The sequence below is a fragment of the Alnus glutinosa genome, chromosome 12 (genome assembly GCF_958979055.1).
Source record: "Alnus glutinosa chromosome 12, dhAlnGlut1.1, whole genome shotgun sequence".
In the NCBI taxonomy this organism is placed as follows: domain Eukaryota; kingdom Viridiplantae; phylum Streptophyta; class Magnoliopsida; order Fagales; family Betulaceae; genus Alnus; species Alnus glutinosa.
In genome coordinates this window covers 4,833,634-4,851,654 of record NC_084897.1, presented here as the reverse complement: position 1 = coordinate 4,851,654, position 18,021 = coordinate 4,833,634, and the positions used below count along the sequence as shown (strand labels likewise).

At 34.9% G+C, this 18,021-nt stretch overlaps 2 protein-coding genes across 3 annotated transcripts; both read left to right on the top strand.

The window, feature by feature from the left end:
- The first annotated feature begins 7,070 nt into the window (after positions 1–7,070).
- Positions 7,071–8,130, top strand: LOC133852510 (uncharacterized). The gene is made up of 2 exons (XM_062289279.1): positions 7,071–7,351; positions 7,973–8,130. The coding sequence occupies exons 1-2, from the start codon at positions 7,071–7,073 to the stop codon at positions 8,052–8,054; spliced, it is 363 nt and encodes a 120-aa protein (XP_062145263.1). The 3' UTR covers positions 8,055–8,130.
- A 7,400-nt stretch (positions 8,131–15,530) lies between these two features.
- Positions 15,531–16,991, top strand: LOC133851960 (glycine-rich cell wall structural protein-like). Of its 2 annotated transcripts, XR_009895862.1 has the most exons (3): positions 15,531–15,691; positions 15,811–16,096; positions 16,736–16,926. XR_009895862.1 is itself a non-coding variant. In XM_062288595.1 (2 exons), exons 1-2 carry the CDS (start codon positions 15,912–15,914, stop codon positions 16,815–16,817), a joined length of 267 nt encoding a protein of 88 aa, XP_062144579.1. In that variant the 5' UTR covers positions 15,708–15,911; the 3' UTR covers positions 16,818–16,991. The 2 variants fall into 2 exon arrangements, 1 of the variants encoding a protein (XP_062144579.1); XM_062288595.1 differs by lacking the exon at positions 15,531–15,691 and having other exon boundaries at positions 15,708–16,096; positions 16,736–16,991.
- The last annotated feature ends 1,030 nt before the right edge of the window (positions 16,992–18,021 follow it).

Below are 18,021 nucleotides of genomic sequence, written 5' to 3'. Positions count from 1 at the left end.
ATATGTTGTTAGAAATATTCAACATATTATTCTTTAAACTAATATGCGCAGCGGAAATAAATTTGACAGTGATCTAGGCTTACCTCTAGCCATCTTTGTTCAAGCGCTTCCATGAAGATCTGAAGAAAACAAAAATATTATTTGAGAGATCTTCTAACCTATGCCTATTACCGAATTGCCGTACTGATGGTGTACACAAGCTATTAATTTATAGGCTAGGTTAGGGACCCTCAAATATAGTAAATACCGTATTGTTCCTCCCATCAAGGAAACAATATTATTAATTGATTTTAAATCAATTAATCGATTCTATTACGGTAATCTAAATTAATAAAAATTACCATAACCATAATACCGTATATTATATTTATTTATTAAAACAGAATAAATATAATAAACACCGTAATATGTGATATAAAGGCCACATAAAGAAATAATATCTTATATTCTCCCACTTGGCCTTTATGGCACATTACCTTATGGTATTAGGTTCTTTAGTTTGGCCAATCACTTATGGAATCCTCCCACTCAGATAAGAAATGTTTCACACGAATCATGGCGGTAAAACCATTATAAAATTAGGTCGTCCCTTCCATGTATCACAATGTAAAACACTCCTTACATGAGTACCTTATGGATAATCAAGCTTTATGAATGAACTTCCTATAAGTCATTCGGGTCCAACTTTATTTATCCTCATGGATAAAATAATAATTGTGCACAAAATCTTTATTATAATAACTTTATGTCTATAGACCAAAAAGAGACAAATCAAGCAAAAAATGAATTAATGAGTTTCATATACTCCGCATGACTTTATTCTTTCTTTACTGGTAAACTTTAAGTCATGGGATCCACAATCATTAATTCAATACTCATATGCTCAATAGACCCTTTATGTCTCTTAATGCTTTCTCTCGTACTGAGATACTTGATGTCGATTTACTTCTGTTTCTACTCTTTATTTTTATAAAATAAGACTATAGTAGAATTACCGCAGAGTATCTTTATGGTCTAACTGTAAAAAATCGACAATATTGAGACTTTCAACAAAATGTCTCATCCATCATGCCTGTGTACTAGATTCATAGCACGCTAGAATTTTAGCTTTCTTGGTAGACGTAGCAACCATAGTCTGCATACTGCATCTTTAAGATATATCTCTCAATAAAAGATATATACCATAAAGTAGACTTTTTACTATCTACACAATCAGCAAAACTCAAATCCGAACAACTAACCACCTTCAAAATGGAAAGTGTATCCTTAGGTTAAGTTGTACTTCTCGGTTCCTTGCATATACCGCAAGATTTTATCTGCAGCACTTTATCGACCCAATATTCTTATTGTCAGTCATATGGTTATACATAATGCAGACGCTTAAAACTTTTCATCTACCCTTATTCCAATACCTTTTGGGACATTAATCTGTATTTAATTGGTCCCTTTTAATTGCTACTGAAGGTGCATAATCCTTCATTCTAAATCTTCCCAAAACTTTTTCAATGTAGGCCTTCCGAGACAATGTTAATATTCTTTATGTCTCTGTGAATCTCTATGTCAAAAGACATAAGAGGTTTCACCCAAATCCTTCATTTCAAAGTTTTTGTGAAATGAACTTTATGTAGCAAACCTAAATCACCACTTGCAAAAATAATATCTACATATAGGACTAGAAAGATTATTGTACTCCCACTGACCTTAAGGTATATATACTAATTAATAAGGTTTTCAATAAACAATAAAACAATAACCTTGTAAAAAGTATATTACCGATGAGAGATCCATCACAGCCCATAAATAGAATTCTTTAATTTGCAAGCTTTCTGACTGTTATTTATAAAACCTTATGATTGTTTCATGTAAACCTTATCTTTAAGATCCCCATTCAGAAAAGTTGTTTTCGCATCCACTTGATGTAGCTCTAGATCAAAAATAAGCTATGATTATCTTGATGAACCATCCTTAGACACTGGAGAGAATGTTTCACGATAATGCCTTCCTTATGAGTAAAACCATTGGCTACGAGTCTAGCTCGACTTTTGAGCAATGGATTTATCTCTTACTTCATGGCACTGAATCTCAATGTGGAGTTTTCTCCACTCATAGCATGTGAAAACAAATTTGGATCATCTTTATGTCCAATGTCAACATCAGACTCTGGGAGATATACAACATGATCACTAAGAATTGTTGATCTCTTTATTCTATAGGATTTTCTTAATTCTACTTCCTCTGCATTTTGCAATGGGAGAATAGACTTTTGAACCTGTTCTGTATGAGTTGGTTGTTCTAGAAATGATTGTGGCTCAGGATAATCAATTTGATTTTCCCTAAATACAATCAATCATTCTCTATGAGGAGGAGATTTGGCCAACTCTAGTGCTTCCTCAAATTCCAATTTGTGTGAATGAGCACTCCCACTAGGCTCCGCATCCTCTAGAAATTTTTCAATCAACAACTCTAGGCTTATATGAAGGATAATAGAACTTTAAAACCCTTTAAAGTTTACTAGATAGCTTATAAAAGATCCGCTGGTTGTCCTTGAATCTAATTTCCTTAGGCGAGGATTATAAATCCACTCTTTAGCAAGGCAACCCTATATGTGTAAATAATTTAAACTTGGCTTCCATTTATTTCATACTTTAAAAAGTGTCTTAAGAATAACCTTAGATGAAATCCTGTTTAACATATACACAACGGTTTTCAAAGCTTTACTCTATAAGGGTAATAGTAGATTAGTATTACTAATCATTTTCCTTTTGTGTGTACCTACCTTAATACTCTATGCCTATATCAGATCTTATGATCTTCATGTTGTTTCTCTTCTTCTTTCTTATAGGTATTAAAAGCATTCAATACCCCAGCTTTAATATTTAGAAGATAGAGATACATAAACTTTATATGGTCATCACTAAAAAAGATAAAAATATCTCTGACCATTTAGGCAATGAGTTTGAAAAGGTCAACACTTTTCAATATACATGATCTCAAGAATCTTAAAAGGCTCTCTTTGGCACCTCTAATGGTCTTGTTGGTATGCTTTCCCTTATGCAGCCCACACAAGAACCAAAGTCAGTAAATTACCGACTTTTATTTTCTGTATGAAGATATATTTCAATCTCCAAAGCCATAACAAGAGCATTTTTAAATTCTCAAAGACTCTACTTTACGTCAACATCAGTACGCAGAGACAAACAAATAATTTTGTTTCAAAAGTTGGGATATAGGTCAATTTTAAATATACCTTAAATAAACCTCAACCAATATTCCACCAAAAATAAGAAAAATTTCAAGTTTAAAATAAAATTGAATTTTTTTTTTTTTTTTTTAACAAGCCAAACTAGAAAAATAAATTTCTAAAAGATTGTGGAATATAAATCATTTTTGAGGTAAAAAATATAACTGAATCTCAAAATTAACCTATAGATCCCAACAACCTTAAATTATAAACACGTGTTATTCATTTTAAAAGACTCTGCATTTGTGTTGACAACATTTGTTAAACCATAATCAATCCACAACAAATTTGAATGAGTCACTAAAAGAGATTCACGACATACTAGATATATGAGATTATCTTTATTTTAAGTCATTTCTCATACTTCATGCAATCTTTCTTTATATGCCCTTAATTTTCCTTATTGCATGAGAAATAGAACATCTTGATTGCCATAATACTTTATTGGCACCTTATTCTCATGCTTTAAGTGTTGGACATGATTGAATTTATCGGTCCTTCCCTTGACATGAGTAACCATATGAACACTTTATGAATTCTCTCATATCCTTGAACACACATGGTTAGAAGTTTATTTACTAACCATTTATCCTTACGTGTGTTACAAGATAAAATTCTACACTTAGAAGAGAGAATTCAAAAAATTGAAATAGACCAATAATGACTTAAAAGATCTCAATCTTTAGGGACTTAAGCTAAGCTATAATATCTTTCATTCCCATAATGAGATTATAAACACTTTAGAAACTGTAAAAGGTTTGTCTTTAAAGCTTTTTCTATTAAGATTCTGGCCAAGTTTTGTTTGAGCTTACTAAATGTTCATAAACAACCTTTATAAAACTTTGGCTCTAAAACATTCAGGAATAAATCTCTGATGACTTTAGTGACATGAGATTTCATGAACATTTAACTTAAGTGATTAAATCACTCCCACTGTTCATGCTTAATAATCTCACATGGCGTACTTAATTCAGCGAAAGTAGGTGGTTTGTCCACACGGAGCACCAAATTTTTAACACCCCAAATGAAAAAGCATATTAATATATATATATATATATATATATATATATATATATATATATATATATATATATATATATATATATATATATTTTTTCAGTCAGAAAAAATATTACCTTAAAGTATTGGAATATAAAACTACCAAAAGTAGAGTAATATGAATAGCTGCAATGATCAAGAAAATAAATACTTTAATACTATGAATTAACCTTATTTTAAATTAGCCAATGCCAATTTAAATAGTAAATTTCAACCTACCTGTGGGCAAAGGTTGCATCACGCATGAAATTTACTCTTTATTAATAAGACTAAAGCAAATTTAAATATTAATAAATAAAATTCTCCGTACCTGTGGGCAAACGAGAGAAATTTTACTTTCAATACTAAATTTGTTATCTTATTCTAATTAAGTCATAAAAATAAAAACTTCCCTGTGGGGATAAGTAATTAAATTTATGAATTAATTACAAGACGATGTTAATTTTTCTATATGAAGTTCACGTGTATGATCTTTATGCGATTATTATAAAATCGAGATGCTGTGGCTTTCCCAAAATCATAATAATCACGCTGTAATTCATGAACATCTAATAAATCTTTACGAGGTTCATGCGTGTAATCCTGATGTAATTATCATTAAAATTTGGGATGTTGTGGCTCCCCAAAAATCATAATGATAATTACGTGTGTGTAATCCTGATGCAATTATCATCCAAATTTCGGATGCTGTGGCTCCCCAAAATCATTATGATAATTGCAACTTCATTAACATCTAACAACTTTATAGATGCCCCCTTAATAGCCCCAGGAATATAACAAACCAATACCTAAATGGGCTAAACAGCATTTTCTAAGGTGCAACCAGGTGAGTTCCCAGGAAAGTGAGGGGGGTCACTTGGACACACTTAAATCCCAAGACTTTCCTAGCCAGAACTTTTCTAGACATTGCATTCTTGGCATTGCTGTAAACACACTAGTATATATGGTATTGTTAATTATTCTTAGATCTAAGCATCAAGCAATTTATATTTAAACAATATAAATTCAACAATTAAAAATATATCCTTCAATTCATGTATTAAATAAACAATAATTTTAATACACAATACTGTAAATAATAAAGGGAATAAAACCTTAATGTGAAAGCATAAAACCAGGCTTAATTCAATGGTTTGAAGCTTGTCACTTTATGGACATGAAGGTCCCAAGTTCGAACCCCATATGAGCCAAATCTTTTATTTTATTTAAAGGCTACTGTAATGGGCTACTATATTTGGTTGGGCTTCTGGGTCTCAAGACTCCAAATGGGCTACTGTATTGGGCAATTAGGTCAACCCACTTAATCGGGTCAGGCCTCTAGGTCTATGTATAGTGCTGGCCCAAATTTGGGTTTATGAATAATGTTGGCCCAAAACTGCATGGGTTTTAAAAAACCCTACCCAAAATATATCCAACCCAGAAACCTTAATGGGTTGAAACCCTACACGGCCACCAACCAACCCGACCCGTAATGTTTCAAATGGGTTGAAAACCCTAAAAAAATGGAACCCTAGCCTCCGCCCCTTTATGAAAATACCCATATCAAGATTACGGCAACTCAAAAATAGGCAGTATATCACAATACACAGAATAGTGATAATAAAAAAAAAAAAGAAAAAGAAAAAAGAATTGCCATATCAAATTTATGGGTTTTCAAACGTATGTGAACAACAAATTTAATTGTATTCACAAAACATCTACTGGATTGAACAAAAATATGTTCACAAAACTATGATTTAACAACCAAACGTGAACAATAAAAAACAGACCATGTTCACAAAAATTATGGATTTAACAAAAACTTATTGCTAAGCAAAATAGCATAGAAGTGGCTCTGATACCACATGTTAGAAATATTCAACATATTATTCTTTAAACTAACATGCGCAGTGGAAATAAATTTGATAGGGATCTAGGCTTACCTCTAGCCATCTTTGCTCAAGCGCTTCCATGAAGATCTGAAGAAAACAAAAATATTATTTGAGAGATCTTCTAACCTATGCCTATTACCGAATTGCCGTACTGATGGTGTACACAGGCTATTAATTTATAGGCTAGGTTAGGGACCCTCAAATATAGTAAATACCGTATTGTTCCTCCCATCAAAGAAACAATATTATTAATTGATTTTAAATCAATTAATCGATTCCATTACGGTAATCTAAATTAATAAAAATTACCATAACCATAATACCGTATATTATATTTATTTATTAAAACAGAATAAATATAATAAACACAGTAATATATGATATAAAGGCCACATAAAAAAATAATATCTTACATATGTTAGTATATATGAAGCTAGCCGTTGGGTGCATGTGGTTCTGTAGTAAGTTACAGAGGATCCAAACTGTTGTTAAGATCAACCATAAAGGGCCGTTGTACCGATCATAAAGCTTGGAATGGTAGGTTTGGAAAACAATAATTAGTTGTCGGTTTGACTGGCAGCTTTGACGGGAAAGCCGAAAGGTGGCCGGTGTACGTGTCATCACGTATAGCTTTGATTGAAATCATGTAAACTAAATGCTTCGAGGTTAAGGTAGCTTCTTCTAACTTCTCACAGATTTCATTTTAGATATATATATATATATATACTTATCCTAATTCCTAGAGGCTGGACCCAGTTTTGATATATTTTCTTGGTTTTTTCCCTCAAACCAACCCAGCTGTAAATTCTCTTGCTTAGCATTTCTCTGTCGGTGCTGGTGGTTTTGGTGGAGGGGGCAGCTGCGGTGCCGGTGCTGTAGAAGTCTAGTCTAGCCAGATTATGGGACCTGGGGGCGGTGGCGGAGGCGGCGGACATGGGGGAGGTGGCGGTGGACATGGGGGTGGGGGACCTGGTGGCTGGGGCGGAGGACCTGGGGGTGGGGGACCTGGTGGCTGGGGCGGCGGACCTGGGGGTGGGGGACCTGGTGGCTGGGGCGGCGGACCTGGGGGCGGCGGACCTGGCTGGGGTCCTGGACCTGGAGGTCCTGGTTTCTGGCCTGGACCTGGTGGTGGCTTCTTTGGAGGATTCGCTAATGGTTTATGCAGCATGATATCTTCTTGGTAAGTCAAATCCCTGCTGAATCAACTTTTTTATGCCGAGATAAATGCTATTTAGCAAGCGGACGACGTGGTAGTAAATTTTAGACTTTTATTTTTTTTTTATTTTTTAACGAGTTTTTATTGATCTTAAGGATTTTTATTTTTATTTTTTAACATGAGCTGACTAGTAACCAAATATAGAAAAGAATAAATCAGTTATTTCGATAGTGCTGGATCTCCAATGTCTGATTCGAAAGAGTTTTGATCTCTAAGAATACAGTAAAACAATAATCAACCCATATTTTTGTTATTGGTAAATTTCTTTTAAATAGAGAAACAATATACTATACTTATTACATAAGAGATTAAGTCTTGACTTTTAAGACTAAGACAACTTTAATTAAAAAAAAAAAGATTTTAAATTAAAAATCTATTCTTTATTAGAGTATTATAAAATAAATCAAAATTTACTCGTCATGTAATTACAGTTATACAATAGTTGTATAATAATATAGTAAATAACGCTTAATTAATTAGCGGAAGTATTAGCATGAATTGTTTAAAAGTATAGTGTGGCTTGTCATCAGAGTACGTGGCACTGATTCTGGATTTTTTTTGTTTTCCCCTCGATGGGGACTGCAGCTTCTACTGCCTATGCTGCTGTTGGTTGCTCCAAGATTGCTTCGGCGGACCGCGTGGAGGCGGCGGGCCACCGCCTTTCTGATTTTGATTTATTTTACTGCACTGTAATGGTTTATCTTTTAAATTGGGTCACAAAAATAATGGTTGGCTTTATGATCCATGACATGCTTGTGAACTCGATCTTGATTCCCCCTAGCCCCAAAATTTTCCTTAAAATTTTTCCACTTTATTTGCTGCTTTTTTTACAATGGAATATGGATGGTATACAAGGGAAATTAAAATGCTTTTAAGCAATTCTCTGGAATGGTTCTGGTGATCAACTGATTCTTTTGATGGGTGCCTAAACATGGCAGAGACTGAGTATTATAAATCGAAATTCAGCGATTTAGCTAGGCCATCCAGAATTCATGGCTGTTGCACGGTTTTCAATTGATAAAATTTGGGCGCCATGGTGTCCATGGCGAGGCCGACGGAAGTTTACAGAGGCCATCATGGGGCCTTTGGACATTCATGGCGGTGGCCACTGTAGGGACGCCAAAATTTCTTGCCACCGGAAGTTTAGAATAACCATTCCGGGTGTTTGGGATCATGAGCTAATCAAAGAATGCGCAACGGAATACCGATTCCAGAAAAAAAAAAAAAAAAAAAAAAAAAAAAAAAAAAATTAAATATAAAAAAAGTTAGATTAATTAAACTAACATGTACAACTTGTACTAGTAAATTAATAAATAATACTTCATTATGACCCTCTATTTATAGACTAAGATTTACTTTCATCTAACCCTAGAAGATAAGATAGAACTGTAGCAAAGATAGGATTTGAGTCATATGAGAACTACAATTTTAATCCCTATTATCTAGAATGTAGAGATAGAATTGGAGTTCATAAGAGAACTACAATTCCTATCCCTACTGTCTAGGGTTTTAACTCTAACCTATTGCTACCAACTATTCAGCATGAGCTTGAGTTTTATTCATTAGGCTCAACGTTCATTTATCTCTACTTAAGCCATTTGGAATTAATTCAAAGAGTCTATAGCTCTTTAATTGCTTAAGCCCATGGAAATTAATTCTTAAGTACATAGCTCTTTAATTGCTTAAACTCATAGAAAAATAATTCATAAGCCCAATTATCTCTGAGTAATGAGCCACATAAGAATCAAATTCCTTTGGCGCGTGTTTTATCAAATAAAACAATCCAAATAAATAAATATATAACCAAGGCACATAGCATACGGTCAATTTACTTACACCATAGTCAAATACAATATAACTTAAGAACTTTTCATCACCCTTAGCAGTTAAACCCGATGGAAAAGTTAACACATGCGTGTCACGTGCTATGTTCAAAGATAACGTCTCATTTATACCCTTGTTTTAGCACGTTAAGTTACCTTAATGCCCTTGAAAAACAACACATGCCTTTTAGGTCAAAAAATACTAAAAGCCACAACCTTTCGAGACTTTTGTTGTCTTCAAGCCAACAGGGTCACGATCTTTGCTGGAAGGGTTTCTTCGAAAAGCAACCAACCCATGGAATCTTCCATTGAAATCAGCACCTCTGGGTCCACGCAACGCAGCGGGGCCACATCTTCAATTGAGCGCATTTGTTTTTGTCAGCGGCCGATGATGGTGAAAACCGCCTACACCACCGAAAATTTCGGTAGGAGATTCGTGAGTTGCGAAAATTGGAAGGTAAGTTAGTGACTCGAATTTTTTCTGTTCTTGTATTTTTGTGATAAGTATATAATGATCATTGGTTGTTTGTGTTCGATTCTAATGTAGGTCTGTATTTCTCAGTCATTGTATGTCAATGGTTATTGGTTGTTGGTGTTCGATTCTTATGTTGGGTCTGCAATCTGACTCGTTTCTTGCATGAAAAGCATTGTGTAAACCTAAAGTTTACTGAGTAATGCGTAGATGAATATCAGGTTTTATTTTTCTTTTCTTTTGTTGTCATTCCGAAAATAGGTCGAATGTCCTTCTACTAAATTAATTAACTAAATCAAATTCTTAAAAAATGTACACTGTCATATCACTCCAAAAAACAATGGAAAACCTATAAGTGGTTCTGTGTATACATCATGCTTAAGTTCCCAATATTCCAAAATAATAATGAGAATCTTCTCATGAGTTGAAACCTGCACAAATTGAAGAACATATAATTCATTGGGATTTAATGTGAGAAAATCAATATATAGGTTGAAACCCAGTATAGGTTAAGCTATCTATGATGTCTCTACCTTCTTAGTGAAGTAGTTGAGGAGCTGCATAAAACTCACTCTTATTGAATAATGGCCTCAAATTGTTGTGGTGATTAATCCTTGTTATTGGTTTTACAGATTAACCGTGATTGTGGGTTCTTTGAATGGCTTGATCCTGAGTTGTGTCAATATAGTATGAGAGTGGCAAGACAATTGTGGTGGAGGCACGAAGTGTTGGTAGCAGAAGCAAAGCGATGTGAAAGCATGGTTGCAGATGAAGTTGGGAAGGTAAAAGCTGAAATGGGGATAGAGATTGGGCAGCTCAAGGCATTAATTGAGAAATAGTTTGAGCAACTGAAGTCAAAAGTGGAGATTGGGGAGGTCAAAGTCCACACAGTGAAGAAGAAGTACCAAAAAGTCCTTCTTTATTCATGGATCTTTTGCGCACTTTCACTATTTTTGTTTGGATTCACTTACAAAGGGACGCACAATGGCAAAGTCTGTCGTATGCTATTGCCTTGAGTCGTCCATATGTATTGGTTTAGTACTTTAGTGTTTGTAATGAAGTCTATGTACCCCATGTTTTGAAGCTATTGTTCTTATTGTGGTGACACTACTTATAGTTATCATTAAAATTTTATTCAGTTATATGTACCATACTAACATGGACTTATGTGCTAATTAACACTAAGTCCAAATTAGGTGAAAGTTAATTTAATTGTAGACTAATAACTTGGTTTATGTTACCTAATATTCCCCATTGTGCTAGTTGAGATAAATAATATAGAACTCAGTCTATTGTGGGAGAGATTGCTAAGAAAAATATTTATGTATGGCATTGACCTAACTCCATTATACACACCAATCCTGTGTAGGAGCAGAAAACAAGCCTCATCTACTGGCCCTTCACCGTTTGACCTTGAGAGCACCAAACCACCAATGCTATATTATAGACCTTAACCTATTGCTGCATATAGTAGCAAAACCCTTTACAAACCAAGTAAATAAACCCAAACTGCAACAGCTAATATCCAATCATAACAAGGATTGCAAATTCCAACAATATACAAGAGAGATGTGTTTAGACAACTCCTTGATACTTCCTGTAGCAATAGGTAATATGTAATTTCCTAATCAACACAGAATTGAAAATAAAAAATAAAAAAAAATAAAAAAAAAATAAAAAAAAAAATAAAAAACCAAAGCACTATCATTTGGCAATGTTGTAACAAGCCTAGGAAAATGCCTACATAACCTTCAAGGACATAACCCTAAAAGGCACACACAAATCCACTCTCCAGGTACTGTTACAATACAATCTAATTCTAACAAACACATATCTAACACCACATTAACAAGAATATTAACTACCATGGGAGAACACATTCTCCCATTCAATATACATATTGTATCAAAACATAACCCTACATATTTCCTTACAAACCATGCCTTAAATATTGTATCTAAATGCCACAGAAACTGGTTCTTCTCAAAACAACAAACATCAGCTTTTTGGTTCTTCTAAAAACAACAAACAACAACAATTAGTTCTTCCAAATTGGGTTCATCCTTTTTTTTTTTTTTTTTTTTCTTTCGCTTGCATAATTTGAATCCCTTTTTCAACAGTTGACACAATATTTTTGCCTTTGCCTTTGCCTTTGATTGCTGAGGCATGTGATAGACCAGTCTCTGCTACACGTTGAGGTTCTGAATCACTATCAAGGTCAATGGTTACAGTTGGACCTTTTTTAATAGGAGCACTGCGGAACATAGCCTTCAACCTAGTAAACTGTTGAACTTTTAGAGCAACATATACTGCTTTGGAAGCTGCTTGGGTTGACACTCTGCCCTATGCTAGAGGTGGGAGAAATCTTGCAGCACTAGATTGAGTGTTTCTCAGTGTCCTTGCAACCTCAGGTGCTGGTTGAAAACTTTGTGCAACCTCAGGTGCAGGCTGGAAACTATGTGCTGGCTTAAAACTCCTTGCATCCTCAGGTGCTGGCTGGAAACTAGGTGCTGGCTGGGAACTCCTTGTGGCAACAGATGGACTTGGGTTTGCATTTTTCTGTTTATTTGTTAATAGCCATAAAGTTAGCCATAGTATGACAAATATTAACTAACTATAGTACCTTCATACCAACTCTTCTTGTAGGGGTTTTGGTTCTTCTACATATGCTAGAACAGCCACTTTGTGACTGAATAAAATACCATAAAACCAAAAAGTTGAGATAAATATATATGTTAGACACATAAATTATTTGTAAAAATAAACATAAGTAGTAATGACAGTGACTATAGTCAACTCACACTTGCTGTAGGCTGGCTAGGACACTTGACCTCTGTTCCAGATTGTGAAGCTTATGCGGAGGGTCTAGCCCCATTTAGTGGACATGCCCTTTTATTATGCCCAACTACCATACACTTTGAGCATCTCATCCTTGATTCAAATTTCCTCATTCTGTTTGGATTTTTAGGGCCTCTACTCTCATCAGGACACCTCCCTCGTAGCTTCCTAGGTCTACCTGGGGTGACTCTTCGTCTTGGAGGTTCCAATATGTCATGCCCAACAACATGGTCTCATTGTTCCTCACTAGGCATAGGGTATATTAGCCGACCTGGGCCATGCAGCCCAATATGCAAGTGTTAGGGAGATTGAGACCTGAAAGCAACCTCTAATAAGATTATAATATAGTATGTTGGGATACTATTTAATCAAAAGTTCAAGCTTATGGGTTTGGACCCAGCTGTTTTATATTGATAATCATCGCTTGTGACATCTTTCTAACATGAGAAATGACACTCTGTATACTTAAAAGTAAGCAATATATTTAAAAGCCAGAAAATGGTATGTGAAAAATAAAAAATGGGACAGTTGTTGGAATCTTAAAGATTCTAAATTTCTTATTAAAATCATTTTTGAAATAATTAAGCAGCATTAATACTGCTGGCATTTATCATCAAAAGTGAACACAAAAAAGATGTCACTTTATTTATCTATTTTTTTCTCTAAGCTGATGTTAAACTAAACACTAAACAGTGGATTGTCGTTTGGATAACCTAAGAGGCATCTAAACCTTGAGATTACAGTTAATTAATCCAGCTTCTATCGAAACAAACAAAAATTGCACATCTAATAGACCTAAATAATCTTTAAAATGATCGTCACATGAGTCGACTTTTCTCCGGCACCTTTTCTCCGCATACCCAAGTTTTGTGTATGATCATTTGTGATTCTTCTTTTTTTTTTTCTTTAGCTAAATCAACAAAATGAGATATTACATGTCATTAAGCCACATAATGAATGCGGCAGGGGCTTAAGCTTAATTATATTATTAATCTAAGCAAAGCTTACTAATTAAGCTAGTTAGAATAAAATAAAATTGATAGGTTGTTGTTTTGTACACAAGCACATTAACACATTAAAATAAAATTCCATGGACATCAGGCAACAAAGCCTCCAGCAGCTTTCCCCGAGATGCCATCTAGGCAGTTAGGCTTTTTACTTTTCTCCGTACATAAAAATTGTTGGTGTTGCGAGCAAAACATGCTTATGCCGGTTGTCTTCTTGCTAACATAGTTTTGGTCTTTTTAGTGCTTGCATAGTGTATTTTGAGTGTGAGAAATACTCCTGAGTTGGGACTAGTTTGTGATTTTCTTAGTAGTGTTGTGTTCTGGCGGCCTGTATTATTATTATTATTTTTATTTTTATTTATTTTTAATAAATACTGTTTGTTCCTGCTTCTTGTTTAATTTGGATATGCAGTACCATCCTTAATAGATATGTTTCTTGTCAAGTCCTGAACTATTGTGTCTTATCTCCAAGTTGGCAAATTCTTTATTTTATAGAAACATCATCTCCAACATATTCTCACATTCTAAAGGATATAAATTTCCTACAAACTGAGTTGGAATTCTAACTTAGTCTCTAAGAGCGACATGTATCCCTTAGCATGTATGAAGAATATGTTTTACAAATAAAATTTGCTTCTCACACGCTTTTATGGTAGAATTAATAAAAAAAAAAAAAAAAAATATTGATTCTCATATGTTCAAGAGACATGTCACTTTTAGAGACCGGGTAGGAAGAATTCTTACATCCTAGTTTATAGGACATTTCCGTACGGCTTATAATTGTCTCCTATTCCACAAATAGTCCGATATCACCTCTTATTTATTTAATGCACAAATTGTGTATGGGAGGAGACTAAAACTCTACTTAACATACTTGCACCAGATTCAATATTTATTATATAATTTTAGGCATGCCAATTTATTCTTCAATATCATGAAATAAATTATGAATAATCATTTTAAGGTCATGCCATATATCTCATGGAATTACAAAGATTATAACATGCATTACATTAACATATTTTAGAACATATTGGATTAAACACAATAAAATCCAAATTATCTCATATGGCATATTTTAATAATTTTTTTAAAAAAATATTTTAGAGCACATTGGATTTAAACACAATAAAATCCAATTAATTTAAAATATGTTAACCATATTATGCATGTTATTGTATGAAATAATCACACAACATTCCAATCGTAAACTCATGGAATAATCACAAAGAAAATTTCATTTAAAGTACATATAAATTTTTATGCGTCTCTATGGGCTGGCCCAAATAGGTTAGCCCAATAAATTTTTTTAGACAGTTTTTTTAAAAAGAAATTGGGTCGGGCCTAATCAAGTTAAAAACCCTACTCAGAGCCCAAATTATTGACCCGAATTTATTTTCATCTCTTCGCCCCTGCCGGCTGCCGCGCCTCCTCCTCTTAACACACACGGCGGCCCTGCCGCCAGACAGCATGGTGGCCAGGAAAGGCCGCCACCCAAATAGCAGTGGCTTCATTTGGCCATGCGCCGTGGCAACAGTAGCCCACATGCACGCTGCTTTGCTCGGCATGGCGTCTGAACCGAGGCGGGGCGCGCAACGTACACACGTTTCTTTGCAGCACTCCGACGGTGAGGTGCACACAGCTCCATGGAGTTACAGAGGATCCAAAGAAAGAAAAAATCATTTCATCAAACAAGACATTATAAATTACAGTCACTTGTCGGTCAATATGTTAGTATATATGAAGCTAGCCGTTGGGTGCATGTGGTTCTGTAGTAAGTTACAGAGGATCCAAATTGCTGTTAAGATCAACCATAAAGGGTCGTTGTACTGATCATAAAGCTTGGAATGGTAGGTTTGGAAAACAGTATTAGTTGTCGGTTTGACTGGCAGCTTTGACGGGAAAGCCGAAAGGTGGCCGGCCGGCGGCCGGTGTACGTGTCATCACGTATAGCTTTGATGGAAATCATGTAAACTAAATGCTTCGGGGTTAAGGTAGCTTCTTCTAACTTCTCATAGATTTCTTTTATATATACTTATCCTAATTCCTAGAGGCTGGACCCAGTTTTGATATATTTTCTCGGTTTTTTCCCTCAAACCAACCCAGCTGTAAATTCTCTTGCTTAGCATTTCTCTGTCGGTGCTGGTAATGCTTAGAGGTTAAGGTAGCTTCTTCTAACTTCTCACAGATTTCTTTTTATATATATATATACTTATCCTAATTCCTAGAGGCTGGACCCAGTTTTGATATATTTTCTTGGTTTTTTCCCTCAAACCAACCCAGCTGTAAATTCTCTTGCTTAGCATTTCTCTGTCGGTGCTGGTGGTTTTGGTGGAGGGGGCAGCTGCGGTGCCGGTGCTGTAGAAGTCTAGTCTAGCCAGATTATGGGACCTGGGGGCGGTGGCGGCGGCGGCGGACATGGGGGAGGTGGCGGCGGACGTGGGGGAGGTGGCGGTGGACATGGCGGTGGGGGACCTGGTGGCTGGGGCGGCGGACCTGGGGGTGGCGGACCTGGAGGTGGGGGACCTGGAGGATTCGCTAATGGTTTATGCAGCATGATATCTTCTTGGTAAGTCAATGCCATGCTGAATCAACTTTTTTATGCCGAGATAAATGCTTTTTAGCAAGCGGACGACGTGGTAGTAAATTTTAGCCTTTAATTTTTATTTTTTTATTTTTATTTTTTTTAACGAGTTTTTATATATTGATCTTAAGGATTTATTTATTAATTTTTTTAACATGAGCTGACTTGTAACCAAATGTAGAAAAGAATAAATCAGTTATTTCGAGAGAGCCGGATCCCCGATGTCTGATTCCATAGAGAGTTTTGACTTATAGAATACAGTAAAACAATAATCAACCCATATTTTTGTTATTGGTAAATTTCTTTTAAATAAAGAAACAATATACTATACCTATTACATAAGAGATTAAGTCTTGACTTTTAAAACTAAGACAACTTTAATAAAAAAAAAAAGATTTTAAATTAAAGATCAATTCCTTATTAGAGTATTATAAAATAAATAAAAATTTACTCGTCATGTAATTACAGTTATACAATAGTTTAATAATAATAATATAGTAAATAACGCTTAATTAATTAGCGGAAGTATTAGCGTGAATTGTTTAAAAGTATAGTGTGGCTTGTCATCAGAGTACGTGGCATTGATTCTGTATTTTTTTGTTTTCTCCTCGATGGGGACTGCAGCTTCTACTGCCTATGCTGCTGTTCGTTGCTAAAACATTGCTTCGGCGGACCGCGTGGAGGCGGCGGGCCACCGCGTTTCTGATTTTGATTTATTTTACTGCACTGTAATAATGGTTGGCTTTCTGATCCATGACATGCTTGTGAACTCGATCCTGGTTACTGGCTTTTTTATTATTTGTTTTTCCGCTTTATTTCCTGCTTTTTTTACAATGGAATATGCATGGATGGTATACAAGGGAAATTAAAATGCTTTTAAGCAATTCTCTGGAATGGTTCTGATGATCAACTGATTCTTCTGATGGGTGCCTAAACATGGCAGATTCTGAGTATTATAAATCGGAATTCAGCGATTTAGCTAGGCCATCCAGAATTCAAGGCTGTTGCACGGTTTTCAATTGATAAAATTTGGGCGCCAGTATAGCGTAAATGGCGAGTCCGGCGGAAGTTTACGGAGGCCAACATGGGGCCTTTGGACGTTCATGGCGGTGGCCACCGTAGGGACGCCAAAATTTCTTGCCACCGAAAGTTTAGAATAACCATTCCGGGTGTTTGGGATCATGAGCTAATACTTTGCTAATCAAAGTATGCGCAATGGAATACCAATTCCAAAAAAAAAAATTTCTTCAAGATAAACAAAGCTTGATTAATTAAACTAACATGTACAACTTGTACTAGTAAATTAATAAATAATACTTCATTATGGCCCTTTATTTATAGACTAAGATTGACCCTCATCTAACCCTAGGAGATAAGATAGAACTGTAGCAAAGATAGGATTTGAGTCATATGAGAACTACAATTTTAATCCCTACTATCTAGAATGTAGAGATAGAACTGGAGTTCATAAGAGAACTACAATTCCAATCCCTACTGTCTAGGGTTTTAACTCTAACCTATTGCTACCAACTATTCAGCATGGGCTTGAGTTTTATTCATTAGGCTCAACGTTCATTTATCTCTATTTAAGCCATTTAGAATTAATTCCAAGAGTCCATAACTCTTTAATTGCTTAACCCTATAGAAATTAATTCTTAAACACATAGCTCTTTAGTTTAGGTTAGTGCTGCAAATGAATTGTGTATGTACTGAATTAAATTTATTGTGCATAGTTATTGTAGTGACTTTGAGATAACCGAATTAAAAACCCTAGTTGTGACTTAAATGGCACATTAATCTTCTCCTTAGCAATTGTTTGAAGCAAAGGATGGTACTGCTTGTTGTGAAAACCTCTAGAAATTAATTAGTGAAATTATTAGTGTGCGAAGGACTATAATTTTCATAGAAAT